The 22,508-nt window shown below is 40.6% G+C and overlaps 1 protein-coding gene across 50 annotated transcripts in view; it reads right to left on the bottom strand.

Annotated features, from left to right (window-relative positions):
• Positions 1–22,508, bottom strand: part of HDAC9 (histone deacetylase 9) — a 659,964-nt gene that overhangs the window by 180,261 nt on the left and 457,195 nt on the right. For 11 of the 50 annotated variants that reach the window (XM_089315332.1, XM_070059608.2, XM_089315314.1 and 8 more), the window contains one exon: positions 15,922–15,984. Coding sequence is in view for 36 of the 50 variants with exons in the window: in XM_070059608.2 (XP_069915709.2) it covers positions 15,922–15,984 (63 nt within the window). In the remaining 14 variants the exon portion in view is untranslated. The other 39 variants (XM_089315335.1, XM_089315308.1, XM_089315315.1 and 36 more) reach the window with 18 other exon arrangements.

The raw sequence follows: 22,508 nt of genomic DNA, 5'->3' as shown, positions 1-22,508 counted from the left end.
CTTTCCTTACTTAAATTACATCTTACTCCCTTCACCATTCTCTGTCACTTAGACATCAATATATTTACTTAATTCTTTTCTTTGAATAGCTGTGTATACAGACTGATTCACCCCTTCCATCTGTGTCTTCTTAATATCTCACTTTGTGATTTCCCTGTTCTGACATTTTACTTTAGATAATTTTGAAAATTACGGATACCACTGGCATTCAAAATTTGCTTACTAAATTGTTTATCAAAAAAATCTTTCTTGCCTCCTTGTCAAAGGATATGGCCAGTTAAATACCACCTGGATAAGTGCAGATGAGCTCTAAATTGCAGTCCTAAGGCAGAATTATTTCCAAATCGATACAATTGTTCACAGAAAAAAAAATTCTATCCATTTTTGTCTTGTAACTAAGAAAATTGTCTCTGTGTAAAAATGTCACAGAAGAGAAAAATAGTATTAAATACGAAGTGGTATTTGAATAACATAAAAGTACACCTGTAATCGTTTCCACAGCTAAATTTATTCTTCTCCTTGGATAAAAAAGTAGGCATTTATATTCAGGCAGTCTTAAATTAGCTATTTCACACTTCACATTCTGAATGCAGACACACATCTCATGAAATTTCTATTGGCATTATTCATTGAAAAACCAAACCAAATCAGAATACTCCAAAACTCCCTTTGTTAAGAATAACTCAACACTGAAGGGTCCCATCCAAATGACCAAGCCCCTGAAGGTCATTCTTGACTGACATTCTACAATGAGTTGTTGTCATTTGTGACTGAAAGACTCTGACACCCCCAAAATGCCTACACTTTTCAAATTTACAAAGAAACGGAGGGGTTATTTTCCGACACAGATGAAGACATCATTTCTAAAAATACATATGTATATAAAATTTATAAAAACAGACTTTGTGCAATAACACAGTACCCTTTAATCACGCATTCATTCATCTAAAAATTGTCTTAGAGATCCATTATGTCCTAGGCACCGTAAGGAATAAAAATAGAAGGAAAACATGATCCTTTTCCTCGTGGAGCTTGTAATATACCTAATTGGGGGGATGGGTTCACATGTACATAAATAACTGCAGGGGAAGACAGAAAATGGAAAAGTTGTAAGAGACTCTAAAGGACAATGGGGATTAAGGAGAGAAGAAAACACACAGCGCTGGGTATCGTTACCAGGGAAAGGCAAAACCAGTGAGGGCACTGGCTCCAGGGAACACCGGACTCAGACTTGGCAAGAATCCTGATTCTCCCCAGGGAAGAGTAGTGGGCAGAAAAGTATTTCAGAAAAAGGAAACATCTGATTATTATTAGTTCACACACACAACAATAACAGATAAACTAGTAGAAAACTAACTGAAAATACAGTACAAGTACTCAGCAAAGACTGGTTCAATGGAATCATTGTCAGTGGACAAAAAAACAAGTTGTTATGAACTATCTTCCCCAAGCTCCTCTCAATCCATAAAGCACACTGGCCAGAAGCTGGGTTGGTCCCAGCCTTCCCAAGGCTGGAGAAAATCATAGCTACTTGCTCATCAAGGCTTCCCTACCCTTCCCACAAGGCAGAAGTTAGGGGAGATGAAAATAGCTCTGGAACACTTCCTGCCTTCTTCTATCTGTGCTTTCATTTCATTTGACCCAAGCCTACTGGAATGCTGAGGGAAAACCCCACGAGGCACCAGGCATGCGAGATAATGTCAGATCCTCAAAATTGCCCAACCAACCCCCGTGCATATCCATCATCGACCCCTATCCACACGAGAGTACAACATGTGGGGAAAATAGCTTTGAGCACATGCTGCTATTTCTCCTTTCTCAAAAATAGATCTGTCACCTTCACAAAAGACTTCCACACTCAGCCATTGTAATCATTTGTCACAAAACTAACCACTGGCCAACACAATGATGACTACACTCCAAATATTTTTTTAAAAAAAGATTTATTTATTATTTGAAAAGCAGAGATAGAGAGATAGGAGAGAGAGACAGACAGACAGACAATCACCCATCCACTGGTTCACTCCTCAAATGGCTGTGATGCCTAGGGCTAGGCCAAGCTGAAGCCAGGAGCCAGAAGCTTCTTCTGGGTCTCCCACATGGGTGCAGGGATCCAAGCAATTGGGTAATCCTCCTTTGCTTTCCAAGCACATTAGCGGGGAGCTGGATAGAAGTGGAGCAGCCGGGGACTTGAACCAGTGCCCACACAGCATGCCGGCACCACAGGTGGAGGCTTAGCCTATTACACCACAGCACCAGCACCCAAATATTTTAAAAGTCAGTCCTCCAAAAAACTAACAAAAGTACTATCAGATTCATGAGTTATCTGAACTAAATACACCCTGTAGAGATGCAACAAATGCCTGTGTAGTAAATACAGTGTTTTACACCCTTTAAAAAGTGCGTGATAACTGTGTTGATGAGAAAATGCTCTCTGACTTCTCTTCCGACTTGCACTGATGAGAACACACTGCTCCTCTTGTCTTTGGCTCCAGGGGAAAGAGGGACTATTTGCGTCACTGAACTACTAGCAATGGCTCATCCCACATGGGTAAGAAGTTATAGCGCAGCTGAGTTTAGATTTGGAATGAGGGGCAAAGACAAACGTCCAGGAATGACAAAACATAAGAAGTTCCACCAGGGCCTTCACCTCTGGTCAAAAGGTCTAATGCAAGAGGGAAGCCACCTGATTCCACAGTCTTTCTCCAGGAAAAACAGAAATCCAGGGCTAACAGCCTTTCCCCGGCTCCTTCACCTCATCTACTTGCTAAAGCATCCCTATCCCTTCCATAAGGCAGGGGTAACTGGGGGTGGAAATAGATCCAGATCACTTCTACTCCATTCTATGTGACTTAGATCAAGTGCGACGTTGAGGGAAAACCTTTTTTTTTTTTTTTTTGGAAAGATGTCCCTCATGGTTTAGACTCCTGCAAAAGACTTCACTTTTAGTCTTGTTGACACTGTCCCTGCTCCGATCAGTCACTTTCTAACCATTGTTCTATTTCATTTTACCCCAGTGCTTGCCACTATCTAAGGCAGTCTTCCCCACTCACCAATTAACCAACCAATCATGTGTCTGCCTGTCTTGTTTCACAGTAGTACCCTCCATGAGGACCGACACATAGTCGGCTCTCAAATACTTTTAAGTGAAAAAAAGGAACAGATGAATGACCAATTCATCTCAGATCCCAAAGCTTCAAAGAATTTCATATACTCCATGTTCAACCTGCTATTAAATGAATGGTCAGGATGCAGCTTGTTAAGCTGTTCCTCCAATGGCTTCCACTTCCACCTCTGAATATTTTCACAAATGGCCTTCTTTTGGCCGGCGCCGCAGCTCACTAGGCTAATCCTCCGCCTGCAGCGCTGGCACCCCAGGTTCTAGTCCCGGTTGGGGCACTGGTTCTGTCCCGGTTGCTCCTCTTCCAGTCCAGCTCTCTGCTGTGGCCCAGGAAAGCAGTGGAGGATGGCCCAAGTCATTGGTTCCTGCGCCCGTATGGGAGACCAGGAAGAAGCACCTGGCTCCTGGCTTCAGATCGGCCCAGTGCGCCGGCCATAGTGGCCATTTGGGGGGGTGAACCAACGGAAGGAAGACCTTTCTCTCTGTCTCTCTCTCTGTCTAACTCTTGCCTGTCAAAAAAAAAAGTTATTTATGATATTCACCTTTTTCTCTACATCTTACAGTCAACAGATATATTCATTGTGCTTACAAAGCGACATTTGGTTATTTTTCATAAAATATTTCTTAAAGTCAATCTTCATGAGATTAAAAAGTAGAATTGAGATTTCTTAATTTTAAAAAATGCAAATTATCCTTTAATAAGAGAATAATCATTCTTGCAAAGTGAAAACAGAAAACTGTGTGTGTAATGCCATCCTCGCTGGATAGGATCACCAGCTGAAGCAGCCCTGTGTATGAGAGATATTAGCACCAAATAGAGAGCTTAGCAATGTCTGTTCTAAAAATAAACCCTGTGTGTCTCTTGGTGTCATCATCAACCTGAGTCCTGTGTGCTCTATGACAGAAAGCATCAAGGCCACCTCTCTGCCTTTCCATAAGCATTATACATCACTACCCAAAGCCCTCCCTTTTCTCTCAAGGTGGCAGAGATAAAAAGAATTCTGTAATCACCCTACCCACGCCTTTAAACAACATTATTGCCCCTTTTGCAGACAGTTATCATGTTGTTTTGGCAGCAGGAAGGAATCTGTGGTTTCACTTGAATGTTATTCTTCTTTATTTAAACTACTAGAAATAACCCAAAAATGACAGAATGCTCTTTCTATAAATAATCATTCCAGTGTAGAGTTATATTAGGAGGTAACTCAGATGGCATGATAACGCCTAACAAGCTAATCTTAGACCTGCGATGCCATAAGATAGAAATACCAAGGCTAAGAATAACTGACCCAAAGGACTCAGCCTGCTACAGAGAGGCACAGACATGTGGGCTTCTGCAGGTTTAACGCATTTAATGATCTTCCGAAAGTTTCTTTCCTCTAGGAAGGCATTAAATTATGTTAGTCATTAACATGATAATCAATCATGCTTTTACAATGTACTGATTCCTCAAGAAGGCTGAAGATTATAATAGCAAATAAGATCATAAAAGTTTCATGGGAACCAAATAGTTGGTATATGCATAACTATATGACTATTCAATTGGTGAATTTTATGCTTGTCACCTGTAGAACACATATTTCTCCAATGTTGTAAAATTTAACAAGATAAAGTAAAAGTTACTATCATAGCTGCACATATAAAATTGCTCATCCAATTTTCACTCAAAATGTCCAAACTGAACTCAAGTTGGACCAATATATATTCCAAATATGCAGAATCTGAATTTTGTTAGCTACATCTTGATTTCTGGCCCAAGATTTTCACATTGCATGTTGACATCAGGATTTGGGTGGAGACCCTGACTTTATTTGTCACACATATTTCTAGGTAAAGACCAAGGTAGACATAATTCAAACATTTCTGTCAAAGAAATAAACCCTATAGTGCTGATATTTTAAAAAAAATAAGCTTTCTGCTGACTAATACATTAGTAATAAGGAGCCCTCATGGACTGCAGCTAACTCTACCCTGATGACCTGCATATTGGCAGACAAATGTCAGATGCACTGGGAATACTGGTTTTGTCCAGAGTACCTGCTGCACAAGACTTCTCTTGCGGAACCTCAAGGGTTTCCTTAAGCTTTACTCAGCCCTGGATGGTGTCAACTTTCTCCCATTTAATTACAAGCACTGTGAAGATGAAGTAAAGGATTTTCCAGCATAGCTGCCTATTTGTGTCTTAAACCTACCAGGATAAAGAAGTCGCCTAAATGCTTATTTATAAATATAGCTGTTTCTATACTTTTGGCACCAAACAAGACCAAGTGGCAAGAGTTTAAACCTGACCCTACTCATAGTAACCATCAACAATTTTCTTATCTCTCTGAACCAATTTCCTCTACTGTTTCATATAGATGCAGCTACAGCTACTTCATGTCTCAACCAATTGTGGTGAGGATTAAATGATAAAGCTGGGGACAGCCATTTAGAGCAGCAGTTAAGATGGTGCTTGGGCCATTCACATACCCTATCCGAGTGCCTGGATGAAAGAACCCGCTCCACTTCCAATTCCAGCTTTCTGCCAACAGGCACTCTGGAAGGCAACGGTGATGACTCAAGTAGTTGGGCTCCTGCCACTCACATGGGAGACAAAGATGGAGTTCCAGACTCCTGAGTTCAGCCTGGCCCAGCGCTGGCTGTTGCAAGAATTTGGGAAGTGAACCAGAGAAAGGAAGATACTCTACCCCCAATCCCCACCATCTAACTGCATTTCCAATAAAAAAAAAATGATAAAACAAAGCCTGGTACATAAAAACTCTTAAGCCATTACCTATTATATAAAAATGACAGCAAAAAAATGATGCAAAATATTTATCCCATCATTGATTTCTGAAATCAATGAACAACTAGAAGATCAGAACAGAACATGGCAGAAAGAAAAAAAAAGATAACTAGTACAATAACTGTTCTTCATAATCTAAAGTGAATAGTTCTTACTGTGAAATCACAAAATCAAAATACACACGAGTTTTAATTTTAAGCAGCTTCTTAAAGCACCATCAAAAATAAAGTAAGGGGTGGGAGTTGTGGCGCAGTAGGTTAACCCATGCTTGAGACGCTGGTATTGCAAATCAGAGTGCCTGGTTCAAGTCTTAGTTACTCCTCGCTCATATCCAGCTTGCTGCCAGTGCATCTGGGAAGAGAGTGGATGATGGCCAAGTTCTTGCCACCTACATGGGAGACCTGGATGGAGTTCCTGGCTTCTGACTTGGCGTTAGCCTACCATTGGCTGTTGCAGGCATTTGGGAAATGAACCAGTGGGTGGAAGATACTGTTTTTCTCTCCTTCCCTGTCTATCTGTTACTCTCCTTTCAAAAAATATATATCCTTTTTTGAAAATGGGAATAAAGTTAATACGGTGTTCTCCCTATATAGGATTCTCTGAAAACTTCCAGGGCAAACAAATGTTTACAAATGTACTAACTCTCAAGCTACAGTCATTTAATGGAAATACAGTAAAATTTTCTTGCCTTTTTTTTTTTTTTTTTTTTTTGGTTGTTGGTGGTTAGTAAATGAGCTTTTCCTGCTTGTTTTTCATTTTGAGCTTCAAATTTTGGAACAACTTCACGACACTCTCATATTTGAACCTAGTTTGGAAATGTCATGCCTTAGACATTCACCAAATTTACCTCAATCAAACTGAAAATAACATCCACACGCCTGTAACTGGGTTAATAATGAACACAAGTCATGAATTTAAAGTTTCTAATACAAGTGGTGGGCCATGAGGAGAAACAGGAAAATAAAGTTGTGGGTATTTCCAATCTTATCAGCATGCAAAGAGTTCAATCATAAGTAAATGACTAGTTACACTTTGTGGTTTGGTAAATTTCTTTCTTCCTTAAAAGTGGTTTTCATTGGATTTAATTATTGGGTATTTTAAAAGCACTATGCATAAAAGGCACATCACTTATTTTACTGGAAAAGTTAACATTATGATAATGAATGGAAAAAGATATTCTTAAGAAAACCTAAGAATTACTTAAGAAGTTTTCTATTCATGAGCCACAGCAGGTTAGAGTAATCCTCAACATAATGGTCTCTGATACCACTTAGTGTAGGTCATTTCTTGTTGTAAAAATGTTGTTTAAATTAAATGTGTTTTGTGCAGCTGGCTTAGTTGAAGAAGGGAACTAGGAACACAAAGTATTTTCTCATCCTTCCGCCTCCTCATTGCCAGCCTCCTGGGACTAGAAAAGGGGAAAACTGCCAACAGCAAGGACATCACGCATCCCAGGCTGACCACTGGTATTCCACTTCCTCCCGAGCCTATAGTGGGCTAGTGCAGAGCCACAATGATCAGACGCACAGGCCAACTTTGAATGTCATCCTGAAAATGTATTTTTAAACTCATTTTCATGAGCTTTTATTTCAATTAAATTGTTTGCAAAGTATTCCAATTCAGAAAAAAATGTTAAAATAGTTATCATTCCATATTGCAAAAATGGTTCCCTATTCTTAAAATGCAATAACTATGACAACCCACTGGAGAAGGCACAGCACTCTGAATATTTTAAAGACAATCCTTTTTTCATATATGGAAAACAACTCACATTATTAAGTTTCTCTTAAAGTTTTGCGTATCCCTCTAAGCCAACATTAAAGGTATATTCTATTCAAGCTCACAATAAATGCTTATTATGCATTAGAGTCAAGGTTGACTTTTGTTATTTCTAAAAAAATGACTTACAACCCAGAGAATCAGATTGCTTTCTTCCACAATTACTTCAGTCTTTCATTGGGGGCTCCTTCTAATAATGGATAGCATTAAGAAAAGCAATCTACTCCATACTTGTAAAAAGTATTTAAACAGATGAATGTGGGAACTTCAAAAAGTCTACGGAAATGGATTATTCTGGTAATAAAATGTTTTTGAAATACAAGCATAGATTTTTTTTAACCATACACATTTTCCATGAACTTCTTGAAGATTTTTTCATACTATCTTCATGAAAATGACACAACTGTACCATTCAATTGAGTTAACTGTGTAACTTCTAGAAAATAAAAACCAAAGAAAATTCCAGTCACTAATATACACTCTAGAAAACACTGCTGGTACCTAGTTAAGAGCTATTCCTCTCTCCCCTTTAGTCTTCCCCCCAAAAAACTTGATTAGGTTTAGGTGTCCACCCTCCCTGGCTTAGCCATAGGTGTCCACTCTTTTCAACAACAGGCTGAAGTGTGGGCAGAAGAAGGATGATTTGATTGGGAAGTTCTGAGCAAGATTTTTCTGTAAAAAGAGACCCCAAAGAAGCAAAATTTCCCTTCTCTGTCTGGAATTTGTCATGCATGAATAGGTATAATGTCTGGAACTGCTACAGTCAACTTGTGACCACTGCAGGGACCAACCTAATATCATACAACTCAAGGCTCAGGCAGGCAGGTGGAGCACTCTGAAGAACCTGTATGCTAATGACACCATGCTGCACCTGACTATCCAGCTCTTTTACTAAATGATAAATGTCCCATTTGTCTGACTAGAGTTTTCTTTTACCTGTTGTGGAGATCAACCTAACTACTGTACCTAATACCTTCAATTTGTCATTGTTAGTATTTTGGCATAACAGCTTTGTGTGTGAACATGTAAAAAACATTTTTAGAATACCTATGCCTATCATAAAACTTCTTACAATGCAAAAAGTTATAATGATAACATCAAAAGCCCTTCCCCTAATGCCAAATCCAAACACAAGCACAAAATCTTTACTAACTTCTCTTTATCTTGGAGGATACTTCCAAAAGCTCAAGGAAAACAGAATTAAAATATAAGTTTATTTTGATGTAAAACATTTGGAAATCCATGCAGTTTTTTTACAATATATCTTTTCCGTGAACTTCTTAAAGTACACTGGTATATGAATTTTGGGGGAGATGGATGCACAGATTTTAAAAATGCTTCTATAAAAATAAGATCATATCATTGATTTTTTTTATTTTAAGAAACTGAATTTAAATTCAACTAAATTTAGCAGATTTAAAACTGCAATGGAACTCTGAAAGTACTAAATGCTTCTTTGCCATATGAGATGCTATGTCCAAAAAGATCGAAGGTTAAATAAACTACTGCTTTAAAAATAATCTGTGTTTGGAATCTGGTTTTTAAAACTATGTGTTTCCATTTTAAGCAGCAGGAAGTCTGTCCCTGCTCAGAAAGGGAGGGCTATTAGCACTTTCTCACATTCTTCATCTCACCTTTCTTCAACACCCAAGATTGGTCAACATTATCAATATTTTTCCTGCCACACTTTATATTGTTAGCTAGTTATATTACTTAATACTGCATGGCCCTGCCATAGCATTCTCTTTCCATCCTATAACCACAACTCCATAGTTGTTGAAATGGATTCAATGCCCCCTCGAGGACTTTTACTGTTTCCTCTGCTCTAGAATTTGGTACTTAAGTTCATCTCTTCATGGTGTGGGTTTCATTGTCAAGCAAACTCTTTCTTGACTGAGAATTTCTAGCTTGAGGTGCACTTCTTCAGAGATCTTTCTTCTTTGCCCGCCACCATGGAGAGCTGGGTAGGTCTGATGAGCCTCGTGAGTCCGATGTCATCGCCTCCTTGTGGTCATCCTCCTCCACTTGAGGCCATGCTATAGCTGCCTGAACTCCTAAACAATTGTGCATCTCTGCAGAACTCAATCAGAACATGACTCTGTGCTCAGCATCTGTATCAAAATCTCCTAAAAGATGGGGAATCCTTTCAGTCTCAGATTCACTTTTTTTTCCCTTTCCAGTGAAATTATCATTCTTCATTTTTGAAAAATTATCTTTTATTGTTTTCGGAATATCAACTTCTGGGACACATAAATCTTTTCATTTGTCTTTCAAGGTTGACCTTCTTGCAACTATATTAACCTATTTTTCTTTTTCATTCACTCCTACGAATTTCACATCTTTCCTCTTATTTAGTAAAGTTTTTACTAGGGTCTATTCTGAATCCTGTTACTTCTTTAAAAAGTCATGTATTTATTTGAAAGGCAGAGCTACAGAGACAGGGGAGGCAGAGAGAGAGTTAGAGATCTTCCATGCTATGGTTCACTTCCCAAATGGCTGTAACAACTGGGGTTGGACCAGGCCAAAGTCAGCAGCCAGGAATTTAATCTGGGTCTCCCATGTGGGTGGCAGGGGCCCAAGGACTTGGGTCATCCACTGCTTTCCCAGGCGCATTAGCACAGAGCTGGACGGGAAGTGGAGCAGCTGGGACCCAAACCAGCACTCATATGAGATGCCAGTATCTCAGGCACTGGCTTAACCCACTGTGTCACCACACTGGCTCCTAAATCCTGCTATTTCTAATGGATCTTCCTTGATCTATAATTATCATATTTTTCATTTTTAATTCATTTTATTAGCCCCAAGGCTCTGTTTTCATCTCATTCTATTATTTTTTCATCTCATCTTTGAGCTTTTTGTGATTTTATGATCTTGTTAAGTTACTACAATTGTGGGAAGCAATTACACAACCCCAGGTCTTCAACGAGTGATGTTTTTCGTCTTGGTGGAATCTTTAAGATTAGTTAGAGACAAGCATTTCATTCCAAGAAGCTATGGGTCATTTTCCCAAAGCCTTCATTTCTCCAGAGAGGCAGTACTTGGTCACTTTCCTCCATTTCACCAGTTTCTCTCCTGGTCTTTCTTTTTTATACTCTTCCTTACTAACAAAAGAAAACAAGGACACCCAAAAAATGCTGAGGATATCCTCTCAGCTTACTCCTCTTTGGATTGGGAAGTGCTCTAAAAATTCTCAGGAAGCCATATACTTTCCATTAAATTTTTAAGAAGGCCCAGGAGGAAGAGTCTTAGTTCTGATTAAACAACTCCAGCTTTTATACTTTCCTTCACTATTTTTTTCCCAAGGCACGTGGCACTGGGCTACACCACTCTCTTTACCCAGTTTCTGTTGAATCCTGGGGAAAGGGGTACAGGTGGGGTTGTCTATTTGCTGGCTATTTGAGGCTTGTGTTATTATCTATCCGTGGTAAGACATTATGTGGTACATTTTCAAATCTCTCATCTCCAAAATCAAAATGACCCTTAAAAGAAATTTTTCATTCAGAATTTGGGTTTATTTCGATCTTTTGAAGAGTGCCATTGAATTTCCTTACTTAACCAGACATAACAATAATGATGCCACATGTGGCACCCAAAGGACTCTGAACTACTTATTCTCATCCCATTCTCAATGGGCCCATTTATAACTTGCTTTTTGATTGATACCTATCAACTTTCCTGATTGGTAACAGACTTGCAAGTGAAGATAACCTGAGTTAGGGAATGGCAAAACAGTAATTACAGGAAAATAGTGGAAGTGATTCTTGACATGACAGGAGCATTTCACAGACGTACATTTTCATAATTAGATTCTGCTTTTCAAGTAGACATAAGTGAACACTAAATTGAAAATGCTCCCTTTCTCTCAACATCACACAACAAGGAACAAAAGGATTCAGAAAGGGTAAAGATAATTTTATATGAGATATTCAGAATTTAGATTTAACTTTTTCTCTTTTATAGCCTAAAATAAGAAGACACAGGAAAACAATAAGTTCCCCTTATTGTAAATGTGTCTTACATTAATTCTGTACAAACTCCAGGAACTTTCTTCATAATAATTGTCCCAGTGCCGCCTGGAACAGTTTTGCTGTCCAACATGTTGAGCAGTGTGCCTGGCAAGTAGGACACTCCTACTTCTGCCAGCTCCTGCTGTGTGACCAGCATCAATATTTGTATACACTTCATTTTCTGCCACCGCTATCGCTTGCTCTGGCCCACACAAGCCACAAAAGTGGAGATGAACTTGGCAAAAACGTGTCACTCACACTGAATTCTAAGAGTCAGTATTGTGGAATTTTTAAACAAAAAAAGATGGTAGTAAACTACACACTACAGAATCTAATTCTACCAAAAATGCCTACCTGGTTGGATCAATATTAAGAAAACATGGAACCATACAATAAAACACTTATAATCCAATAGAATATAATGAGCTCTAAACAAAAAATCATCAATATTAACTGACATTATCAAATATAACTATAATAACACATGGGAATGCTAAAGCAACTGCTAATAACAAATACATAAGAAAACCAATTTTAGAAATATAATTGATCAAAAAAAAATCTGCTACATGGGTTTCAGTGTTCAACCACACACTCTTATAATTTCTTTGCTTTTGATTATTACATAATGAGACATTTCACAGCACACACATACTTGATGTGCTACAATTTGTATAAGGAAAGGACTTTTTTTTAAGATTCATGAAGTTCTAAATATTTTATTGATTTCTCAATGGACTGATTTGACAGACACAGAGAACAAGAGAGTGTGTAAGAAAGAGAAGACTCGCATCTGCATCTGCTGGTTCACTCCCCAGTACCCACAATTGCCAGGGGTGGGCTGGGCCAAAGCCAAGACCAGAGAACTCTACCTGTTCCTCCCATATAGGTGGCAGGGACCCAATTACTTGAGCCATCATTCCTGGTTCCCAGGTACACAAAAGCAAAAAGCAAGTCAGGAGCACAGCCAGAATGTGAACCCTGGCCCTCGGATGCCACATTGACCAGTGACTTCACAGCTAGGTTAAATACCTGCCCCAGGGACTTGATTCTTATCAGATCATATAACCAAATAAACAACTGGTTTACAAGGTAACTCAAAACAAAAAAATCACTTCCCCAGGTGACCCACAATCTGAGTGATCTGGCACTGAAGAGCAAGAGCTACAGGGTCACTCGCTCAAATGATGGTAATAACAGTGATGCACACAGCAAAGACATGTCCACACACTGGAACCTCCAGGGAATGCCACACACAATCACTCTCCAGCTTGAGAAAAATGGCCAACAGCTGGAACCCAGAGCTTCTGACGCCACCAACAGTACTCTCTCTCCATGGCTGCCCTAAGTGTTTTCCCCTTTTGAGATCCAAAGATGTCATCAGTTGATAAGCCTATCAATCACATTGATGCCACTGTCCAGAGAGGAGCTGAACAAGATGCATAGCTAAATGAAGACAAATGCACTCTTAATGCACAAGTCAATGGACAAACCATCCTGATGATGGTTCACCAGCACAGCCATCTACTGTTCACCCTGCAGCAGTGGTCCTTCGTTGGATGATGGTTCCAGTCTCTGGGGAAATGTAAAAACCCCAGTGTCCACACTGTTCCCCTATCAATTAAAACAAAAACTCTCAGGTGGGTATCCAGGCACCATATTTTGTAAAACATCCCTGGTGATTCCAGACTTGAGAACCAGGCAGCACACAATAAAAACTGAGTGAAGTAAATTTAAGGGCATATGGGGGCAGGCTTTGGCCCAGCAGTTATGATAGAGGTTAGGATGCCAGCATCTCGCCTGGGAGTAATTGGATTCCAAACCCAACTCCAGTTCTTGCCTCCAGCTTCCTGCTAATGTGGACCCTGGGAAGCAGTGATGATGGTTCAAGTAGTTGAGTTCATACCACCCACACCTAACACTTCCTGGACTGAGTTCCTGTGGGCATTCAGGAAATGAACCAGCAGATGGGACAGCTCACTTGCTCGCTTTCTCTCATAAATAAATATTTTAAAAAATTTATTTGAGGGGCCAATATTGTGGCACAGCAGGTGTCTGCAATGCCAGCATCCCACATGGGCGCTGGTTCAAGTCCTGGCTGCTCCACTTCCAATCCAGCTCTCTGCTAATGGCCTGGGAAGTGCTGGAGGATGGTCCAAGTGTCTGGGTCCCTGGCACCCACATGGGATACCTGGATGAAATTCCTGCCTCCTGGCTTCAGCCAGGCTCAGCTCTGGTTCTTGCAGCAACTTGGGGAGTGAACCAGCACATGGAAGGCCTCTCTCTCTCTGTATTTGCCTCTCTCTGTAACACTGACTTTTGAATAAATGAATCTTTAAAAAAATAAAAACAATTTGAGGGCATATTATATAAAACAAAATCAATCATTGCATGCACAGTAGGAAAGATGCAATTCTTTTTATGTTTCCAATTTTTAAAGTAAATAGAATTTTGAGCTTCCTTATTTATAGCAGACAGGTTTGGGAGTTGGTGTTAACCTACATTATGTCTCATTTAATACCCACGGCTTAAATGCTGCTTGCTGTGGACCCGGCAATAGCAAAAGCACTCTCAAGAACTTCCCACTTTGAAAAACCTTATTCCTTTGTGTACATGTCACTAAACGTTAAAAAAAAAAATGACCATCTCCACGGAGATGGGGGGAAAGTTGTGTGTGATGATTCAAGCCATGGGACAGGGCAACCCTAGGGAACACCTGTGACTAGGCCCAGGATCGGCACCCACTCACCATTGGGAAGCCAGTTCTGTGCTTCTGCCATGGGCAGGAAGGAGTAATCCTGTGACTAACAGGCATGGACTGAAATGACAAAGCCTGGGACTGAACACACTCCTAAAATCTGCTATTTCTCAACAAGTTTGTCCATAGTCATACCAAAAATCGCTAAGTGCAGTGACCAGTTCCAAGAGAGATGCCCCTCCCTGAGCCTTGTCAGCCTTATGTGAAGATGGTAACAAAATACACTGAAGTTCTGGCAACTTTGCCTTGATTGGGCAGAACTCAATTAATAAACCCCAACTGTTCCAAATTAATGTTTAATTCTGATTCCACAAAAGTATTTCAAAATTGTAATAACAACCAACTCGGGTTTAAAGACAACCTGTCTCATACACAGATCCATAGATTCTAAGATGCACCGACATAAAAGAGCCAGCCAACCTGTGGAATATTTCTCTCACGGAGAGCTCTCCCTGGCATTCCTAACATGAGCCGGAGCACAGTGATCTAGGATAGCTACAATGAAGCCCCCATGGGAACCTGCAGGAGCTGAAGGAGAACTTTAAGCCAATTTAGGAGGAAGCATTGATAAGGGGACAGGAACAAAGAGTCCCCAAAGCTTTGCGGACTGGCTGTAGGAAATAAATATGAAAAGCAGTCACTCTTCAGGGTGACACTGCCTGGGGAGTATGCTCATTTACCAAACAGAAATCGATAGAGCTGCCAAGCTAGGTCTCCCATCCGCAGCCCTGCTCCTCCAGGGCACAAACACAGGGATAAAGTAGGAATCAGAAATTGTTCCCATTATCCTTAAGAGGCTGCACCTGCTTTTAAAACATTTCTCTGTGTGTGATGCCATGGCATCTGCCTGACAATGCGAAGGCTGCCCAAGTGTTTTGGGAGAAAAATTAAAATAAGCATCTGCTAATAATAATTCCATTTCATCCTCAACAGTTTCATTTTGGGCTCATGAGGAAAAAGGCACACGGTGGAGAGAGTAAAACTACCTTCACAACTGTGCAGAAAAACACATTTCAGAAGATAGCTCTATAAATAGATGTGCTTCTGTATGCAAACTGTAAACATAAAACCATCAGGCTGCAATTAAAACCGGAGCCCCCATGTAAACTTACCTGATGGGTAAAGTCCTATCCAAATACGCTTGCAGTCGCACTTACAGTCAGTAGAGACCTCCTTTTCCCAGCTGCATAGTAAGGCAACAACACCCTCAACTAAATTTGACTGCTCTCAGTCTCATCTTTCATCAGAAGCAATAGTTTGCAGCTTCATTCAGAAGCAGACTTAGAATATGCACAGCAACAGCCACGGAAGGGATCTAAGTTAAACCCCACACGGCCGCTCCAAGAAAACAGCAACATCAACAAGGAAGAAAACACAGCAGTTCTTCCAGAGAGGGGTTGTTTCTAAGCTGCGTTTCCCAAGCCAGCCCCCTTTCAAGCAGAAACATGTCAGTGATGAAAGAGGATCTTACCTGAGCTGATCATACTGTGCATTCTCTGCTGAGCCAAGAGCTGCTCTCGTCCAGCCACCCCATCTGAGGAAAAACAGGAATCACGCTCGTAAATTGTCTGCAGCATATTCCAATCACTCTCACTTCAGCTGCATGCAAGAATCATCACTGCTCAGCGCACCGGCCCCAGGAGCTCCCCTGGCTGGTCCTCCCTCCTCCCCGAGCGAGGCGAAGCGGCAGAGGATCAACTTCGACAGCGATTTCCTTTCTGCTCAGACGGACACACACTTTTACAAAGCCCTGAACACTTCCCCGCGCTACCAACCTGTGTGCAGGGCAGAAAGGACAGGGTGGATGTCACTTTAAGGTTATCCTGGAAACAAAAAGCAGGTGGGAAATAGGAATGTGCTTCGGGGTGATTTCTTTGTCAGAATTAAGTAGGAAAAAAAATATGAACTCTCCCCACGAGAAAAAGAAACCAATTAAACCTGGCTTAGAGTTCTTCAGGCTGTAGGGTATCCTTGCAAGAACCTGCAGCCCTGCAAGAGGATCCAGCCGTGCCCTTCTCCTATCTGCTGTGGCTCTCTCTTCCCCGGTTCTCAGCCTCTCTCAGCTCAAGTTGGCGAAAGCTAGTGATAATCCATTTGCATATGAATCAACAACAGCATGGCCCACAGGCACAGAAATAGAACAATGGTCGGCCTGAGCCAAAAATAGGTCAAGCATGGCCGAGTGATTGGAGCCTGCATTAATGCATTTAAAAATACCCCAGCAAACCCAGCTGTCCAGCCTCTATCTTTCAAACCATAATTCTCTATTGCAAGGCCTTAACAGCAATTAACTCTTTCCTCCCTTGGGCTTGCTCTGCACAGTGTGTTTCCATCCTAGCAGTTCACTCCTGAAGCAAGGAAGGCAGGGAAAAAAAAATTAAGAATCATAATTCTAAGAGGGCAAATGCACATACATTTCATTTCATTTTATTTTTGTAGTGTGTGTTTTTGGAAGAGGAGAGAAGTGCAGAGCTCTGTATTGGTTCTAAAATAATACTGGAAGCTTTTGCTCATGATGTGGTTTCTGCCTCACCCACGCACAGCAATCCTGGTGTTCTATTTTTGTTGCCTGTTTCTCTGGCTACACTGCAGTTGGCTGTAGCTCTAGAAGCCTTTCTGCCTTCTAGTTTCAGCACTGACAGGAGATTTAGTAGAGGTAGTTTCGGAAAACAAGCACACCCCAGGATAAAATCTGTATGAAGGACTGGCTTGATTTTTCACTTGCCATTTATGCAATGCAATTTGTCCATTGCCACAAATCCCACTGTGGCCTTTGTACTACCTATCAATTTTATTGCATCCAGTTGCTCCTCTATCTTGAAAAGGGTGAAGGGTTAGTCCTCAAAATTCACCCCCCCCTTCAGCCTCTCAGGCTAAATCCAATTTACATGCAAAATTAAAAACAAACAAAAGAACAGGCTAGTATTTTCTTATAATACATTCATATGGATGCAGAATTACTGAATACTATGCACCTGTCGATCAATGAACAAATAAGGTCAGTAACCAACTATGAATGTTCTGTGTTCATCTGTAGTGGTCACCTTGAATACAGACCTGACTTTTTATAGTCTCAGGCCAGCACACATTATGACATAAACAAACTACAGTAGATAGTACCCAAGTTCTATGTGTCTCTGGTATACATTTACAGCCTCACGGTCTGTGTGAGAAATAAATTCCTAGGATGGGATCTAGCATCTTTCCACAACCAAGGACAACCCCCAAGGTGGTAGATCCACTGGTCAGGGGGGTTGTTTTCCCTTCTCTAAACTTGATCAGCAAGGACAAAGTGATACCGAAGGCATCACTGGCAACAGTGAAGGAAGGGGGTAAGCAGATTGTTGCAAGGTTCCCAGAGCAGGTGGAGAGATCCTGGTCAGCCCCAGAATGTGGGGTAGGAGGAAGGGAACAGACACAGGAAGGGGAGAAACACGTTAAATCACTCATCAGAGATCCCACTGCTGAACCGCTCTTCTTTCGTAGATTAATTCCTATTGAACACACTACTTGAAAGATCATATCTGGATAGATAAACATTTGTAAGTAGCTATCTCAAACTGCATTTGACTTAAGCTAAACAAAATAACTATGTTTTGCCAGTTGAAAAAAAATTATCTCATTTGATATTACAAATAAACTTCTGATTAGGAGGTTTGTGTCTAAATGTCAAGGGTTGGAAAGGGTGTGGGTCTACATTTCCCTTGGGGATGGTGCACTTCTGTGGTTAGCACTCATAGCCTTTCAGACCTTGGAAGAAATTGAGAGGTTCAGATGGAACTAAGGCTTTACACCAAGGCCCTGGGGTTCCCTAGGGGTAGCCTCAGTTTCCCCCAGAAGAGGTTCCCCCACCCACCCAGGGCAGCTCTTTCTTTCTCTGCACTTAAATTTGCAGATGGAAGATTGCCTTTCAGCAATGACTTTATTTTTCCTACCAAACATTTATTTAAAAACTTTTTTTAAAAAAATTAAGCATTTTTGACAAATCAAGAACATATATTTTTAGGGAATATAATTTGATGATTTGATATGCATACATACTGTGGAATAATCATCACAATCAAATTTCTTATCCATCATTTCAGTCAGTTATCAGATCCACTTCTCTTCTTTCTTCCTCTCTCTCTCCTACAATCTCTCTCTGCACTACAAAACAATGACTTAATTCTATTAAGAAAAAACACAAATGAAATCCACTCATCTAGTCCAAACTAGCTCCCTGTTTTATAAATGAGAAACTGAAGAGATTTGCTGATGGTTATGAAAAATCACAAAAGCCCTCACTAATGGAGTTAGGCCTAACAGACTAGTTTAATTAAAAATACAGATTTACCATTCATGTTCCCCAGTCCCCCCTTCTTGTTCCTTTATAGAATGATCCAATGATTATGTGAGGTATTTGGAATAAATTTTAATATGATCAACTAATGAGAAATAGAACCATCCTTGGTTTCAGAGTAGTTTTTGAGAGAATATACAAAGATTGTGATAAACATACAAGGATAACTAAATCACAATAGTGATATAACTATACATCTTCAGTCATTTCACATTCAAATTACACATTCAAACCACAGTTGACAGGAAGAGTCCCAATGCTTTTATATTTATAAACAAAAATAAAGTAAAATAAAATAAAATATCAGAAAAGGGTGTTAACTATTATCTGATTTCTCAGACTTTCCAAGAAAAGGAATTCTACATAAAATGGTATAAATAATGTGTCTTTGGACCAGCCTTGTGGCACAGGGGATGAAGCAGCTACTTGTAACACCAGCATCCCATTTCAGAGTGAGTATCTGTTCCAGTCTGGGCTGCTCCACTTTTCATCCAGCTCCCTGCTATGGGATTGGGAAAGCAGTGGAGGATGGTCCAAGCATGTAGGTCTCTGGCACCCATGTGGGAGACCAGCATGGAGTTCTTGGCTTTAGCTTTGCCAGGTCTGGCTGTTGCAGCCATTTGAAGAGTGAACGAGTTCATGGAACATCAATCTCTCCCTCTCTCTCTGCCTTTCAAGTAAATAAATATTTTAAATAATTTAAAAAGTTAAACAATAATATGTCTTTTTCATTTAAAACAAGTTATTTCACTAAAGTTTTTTTTTATATTTTATTGCATTATTTCAGCAATTTTTTCATTAGCAGATTTGCTTTTCATTTAACTCTAGATCGGAAAACCTTATTTTGAGCAAAAAGGAATTGGACACAACATAAAATATGTCACACTTGTTTCTGGAAAGAAAAATAAACAACATAAAACAACTAGTAAGCATAATGATGACCACATTTCCATTATTCAAGAACTTCGATATTAAGAATGTGGAGTCAATTCTTTTCACATCATCCCAATGGCCTTGGTAATGAAATGTGACCAGGTTTCTTTTGGGACAATTATAAAATCAACTTTACTGATTTGGGGGGAAATATACTTTACAGAAACAATAACAAGCTAATACTATACAAATTTCAGGAGAGAACAGATAAGTAGTTTTAAAATCTCAATCTAGGCCGGCACTGCAACTCACTTGGCTAATCCTCCGCCTACAGCGCTGGCACCCCGGGTTCTAGTCCCGGTCAGGGCGCCAGATTCTGTCCCGGTTGCTCCTCTTCCAGTCTAGCTCTCTGCTGTGGCCTGGGAAGGCAGTGGAGGATGGCCCAAGTGCTTGGGCCCTGCACCTGCCTGGAAGACCAGGAGGAACCACCTGGCTCCTGGCTTCGGATTAGTGCAGTGCGCCAGCCGTAACGGCCATTTGGGGGGTGAACCAACAGAAGGAAGACCTTTCTCTCTCTCTCGCTCACTGTCTAACTCTGCCTGTCCAAAAAAAAAAAAAAAAAAAAAAAACCCTCAATTTAATAAGCATTTTTGAAAATGACTTACCTTTATTTTATATTCATACAGGTGAAAGAAAAAGTAAAAAAGGTTAAAAAAAATAGGCAGTCAGCTTAAAATGAAAGAGGGAATAAAATGCTATTACAAAATTTTTATTCAAATTTATGGTAATTCTCCTTTTTATGCAGGTCAATACAAAGAGACTTCAAAAAGTTAAAGGAAAATTCATATTATGAAACATTATGCATAGGTTTCCAATTTTCTTGCTTAAAAACAAACTTATCTTTTAATTAGTCTTTCCCACAAACTTTTTGAAGTACCCACATAAAACAAAACATGTTTAAAAAGCCTATTCCAGAAGCATCTTCAGACCTCCAGCTCACAATGACCCTTTCTAAAATCAGTCAAATGAAATCGGCTTTCAAAACGTTCATGGAAATGCATATTATGAGAGGGGGAAGGGAGTGAAGTTCAAAACATTTCTGAACCACAATACATATTTTAATCTCATTTTTTCCTGGACTTTTTGAAGTAGCCTTGCAGTTGATAACTGAAGACACCTTGGAGACAAGCAAGGAGGGTGGTGGGACCCGCTTTCTTCTACAACAGTAATGAACCCTGGATTCAGTGGTAGGCACACACTTTTCCAGGGGTACCAAATCCTATGATTCCGGAACATGAGATGTAAAACTTGCTTACCTGAAATACTGAAATACAGCTGCCAGCAACCGGTGCTCCTCCACTCCCTCACTGACACCCGCCTCCAACCCCACCTTTCTTAAACTATTGTTGCAGCAAGATAATTAAACATATTCGCTTGCAGTCAACAGGCTGGGTTCCCTTGCACCCCCAAGTAAAGCGCCATGTGTATTTTTGTTTTTCACTCAGTAGCTTATTTGTCTGAAATTTCTCCCGAAGGAAGAGCACCCAATCTTAGTGAAATCTGGATACTCAACTAATAAGTGATTTCTCTCCACTAAAGAAGTGCCAACAGGAGCTGGCTTTCAGCCTAGCAGTTAAAACATCCTGGCCGGCGCCGCGGCTCACTAGGCTAATCCTCCACCTAGTGGTGCCGGCACAAGGGGTTCTAGTCCCGGTCAGGGCGCCGGATTCTTTCCCGGTTGGGTTGCCCCTCTTCCAGGGCAGCTCTCTGCTGTGGCCCGGGAAGGCAGTGGAGGATGGCCCAAGTGCTTGGGCCCTGCACCCCATGGGAGACCAGGAGAAGCACCTGGCTCCCATGTTAGAGGGCTTGGGTTCATTCCATTCCTGGCCTCTGGCTCCAGAATCCAGCATTCCTGTTAATGCAGATCCTGGGCTCAAGTAACTGGATTCTTGCCATGTGGGAAACCAGGATTGAGTTCCTAGCTTCCGGCTCCTGGCTCCTGGCTGCAGCCGTTGTGGGCATTTAAGGAAGTGAACCAGCAGATGTGAGTCCTTTCTGTCTCTGTCTCTGTCTCTCTCTCTTCATGCCTCAATTTATCAGCGGGTAGAGGGCTGGAGAAAACACACTTGCAATGAAATTCCAGAAAGATTGTACATTAAAACAAAACAAATCAACAACAACAAAAATACTCTAGAATCACTTGGCTTTGATATGATCGAAAATAATCGCTTCCCTAACTCTTCCCTTCCAAAAGGATGTGTTGACCCATGATTATTCTATTTTTAGGGAATTACAGATGATCAAGGCCACCTGGAAACTTGTTAATTAATCGGGCCCTACCCCAGCAATACTGAATTGGAGTCTCTGAAAGGAGTGTGTATTTTAACAAGCCCTCCAAGTGATTCTGCTGTACAATAAAGTTTGAGAATGGCAAGATTAGCTCATTCTTTCCAAAGCAGTAATTAGTTGGCTAAAAATATAAATGGATAAAGTATTTTTTAGTGCAATTTCAAATTAGCCAGTATTATTAGAGAACAATTTTTTAAAATGAAAATAATTAACCTAGGTAAGAGACGGAAGAACAAGGCCATTAATATTCAAGGAATGAAAAGAGTGAGGGGGACTGTGGGGAAAGAGCTCCTGCAGTGTGCACACCAGACCCGTGTGCTGCAGGTACTGTGACTGGCATGGGGTCCCTCTGTCCCAGCTGGGATACTCTGTTCATAATTCCATCTCCCTGAGTGCTGGCCACTTGCCCCATCAGCCTCTTCAGGCAGAGCTCACAGCAGCCAGCCCTGGAGAAATCCCTCTAGTCATGCACAGGTCTGTAATCAGAGGGACAAGAC

This window comes from Oryctolagus cuniculus, chromosome 16, assembly GCF_051225735.1.
Source record: "Oryctolagus cuniculus isolate XC-2025 breed Fujian yellow rabbit chromosome 16, ASM5122573v1, whole genome shotgun sequence".
Classification (NCBI taxonomy): domain Eukaryota; kingdom Metazoa; phylum Chordata; class Mammalia; order Lagomorpha; family Leporidae; genus Oryctolagus; species Oryctolagus cuniculus.
Note: the sequence above shows the minus strand (reverse complement) of the source record. Positions and strands in the feature narration are given on the sequence as shown.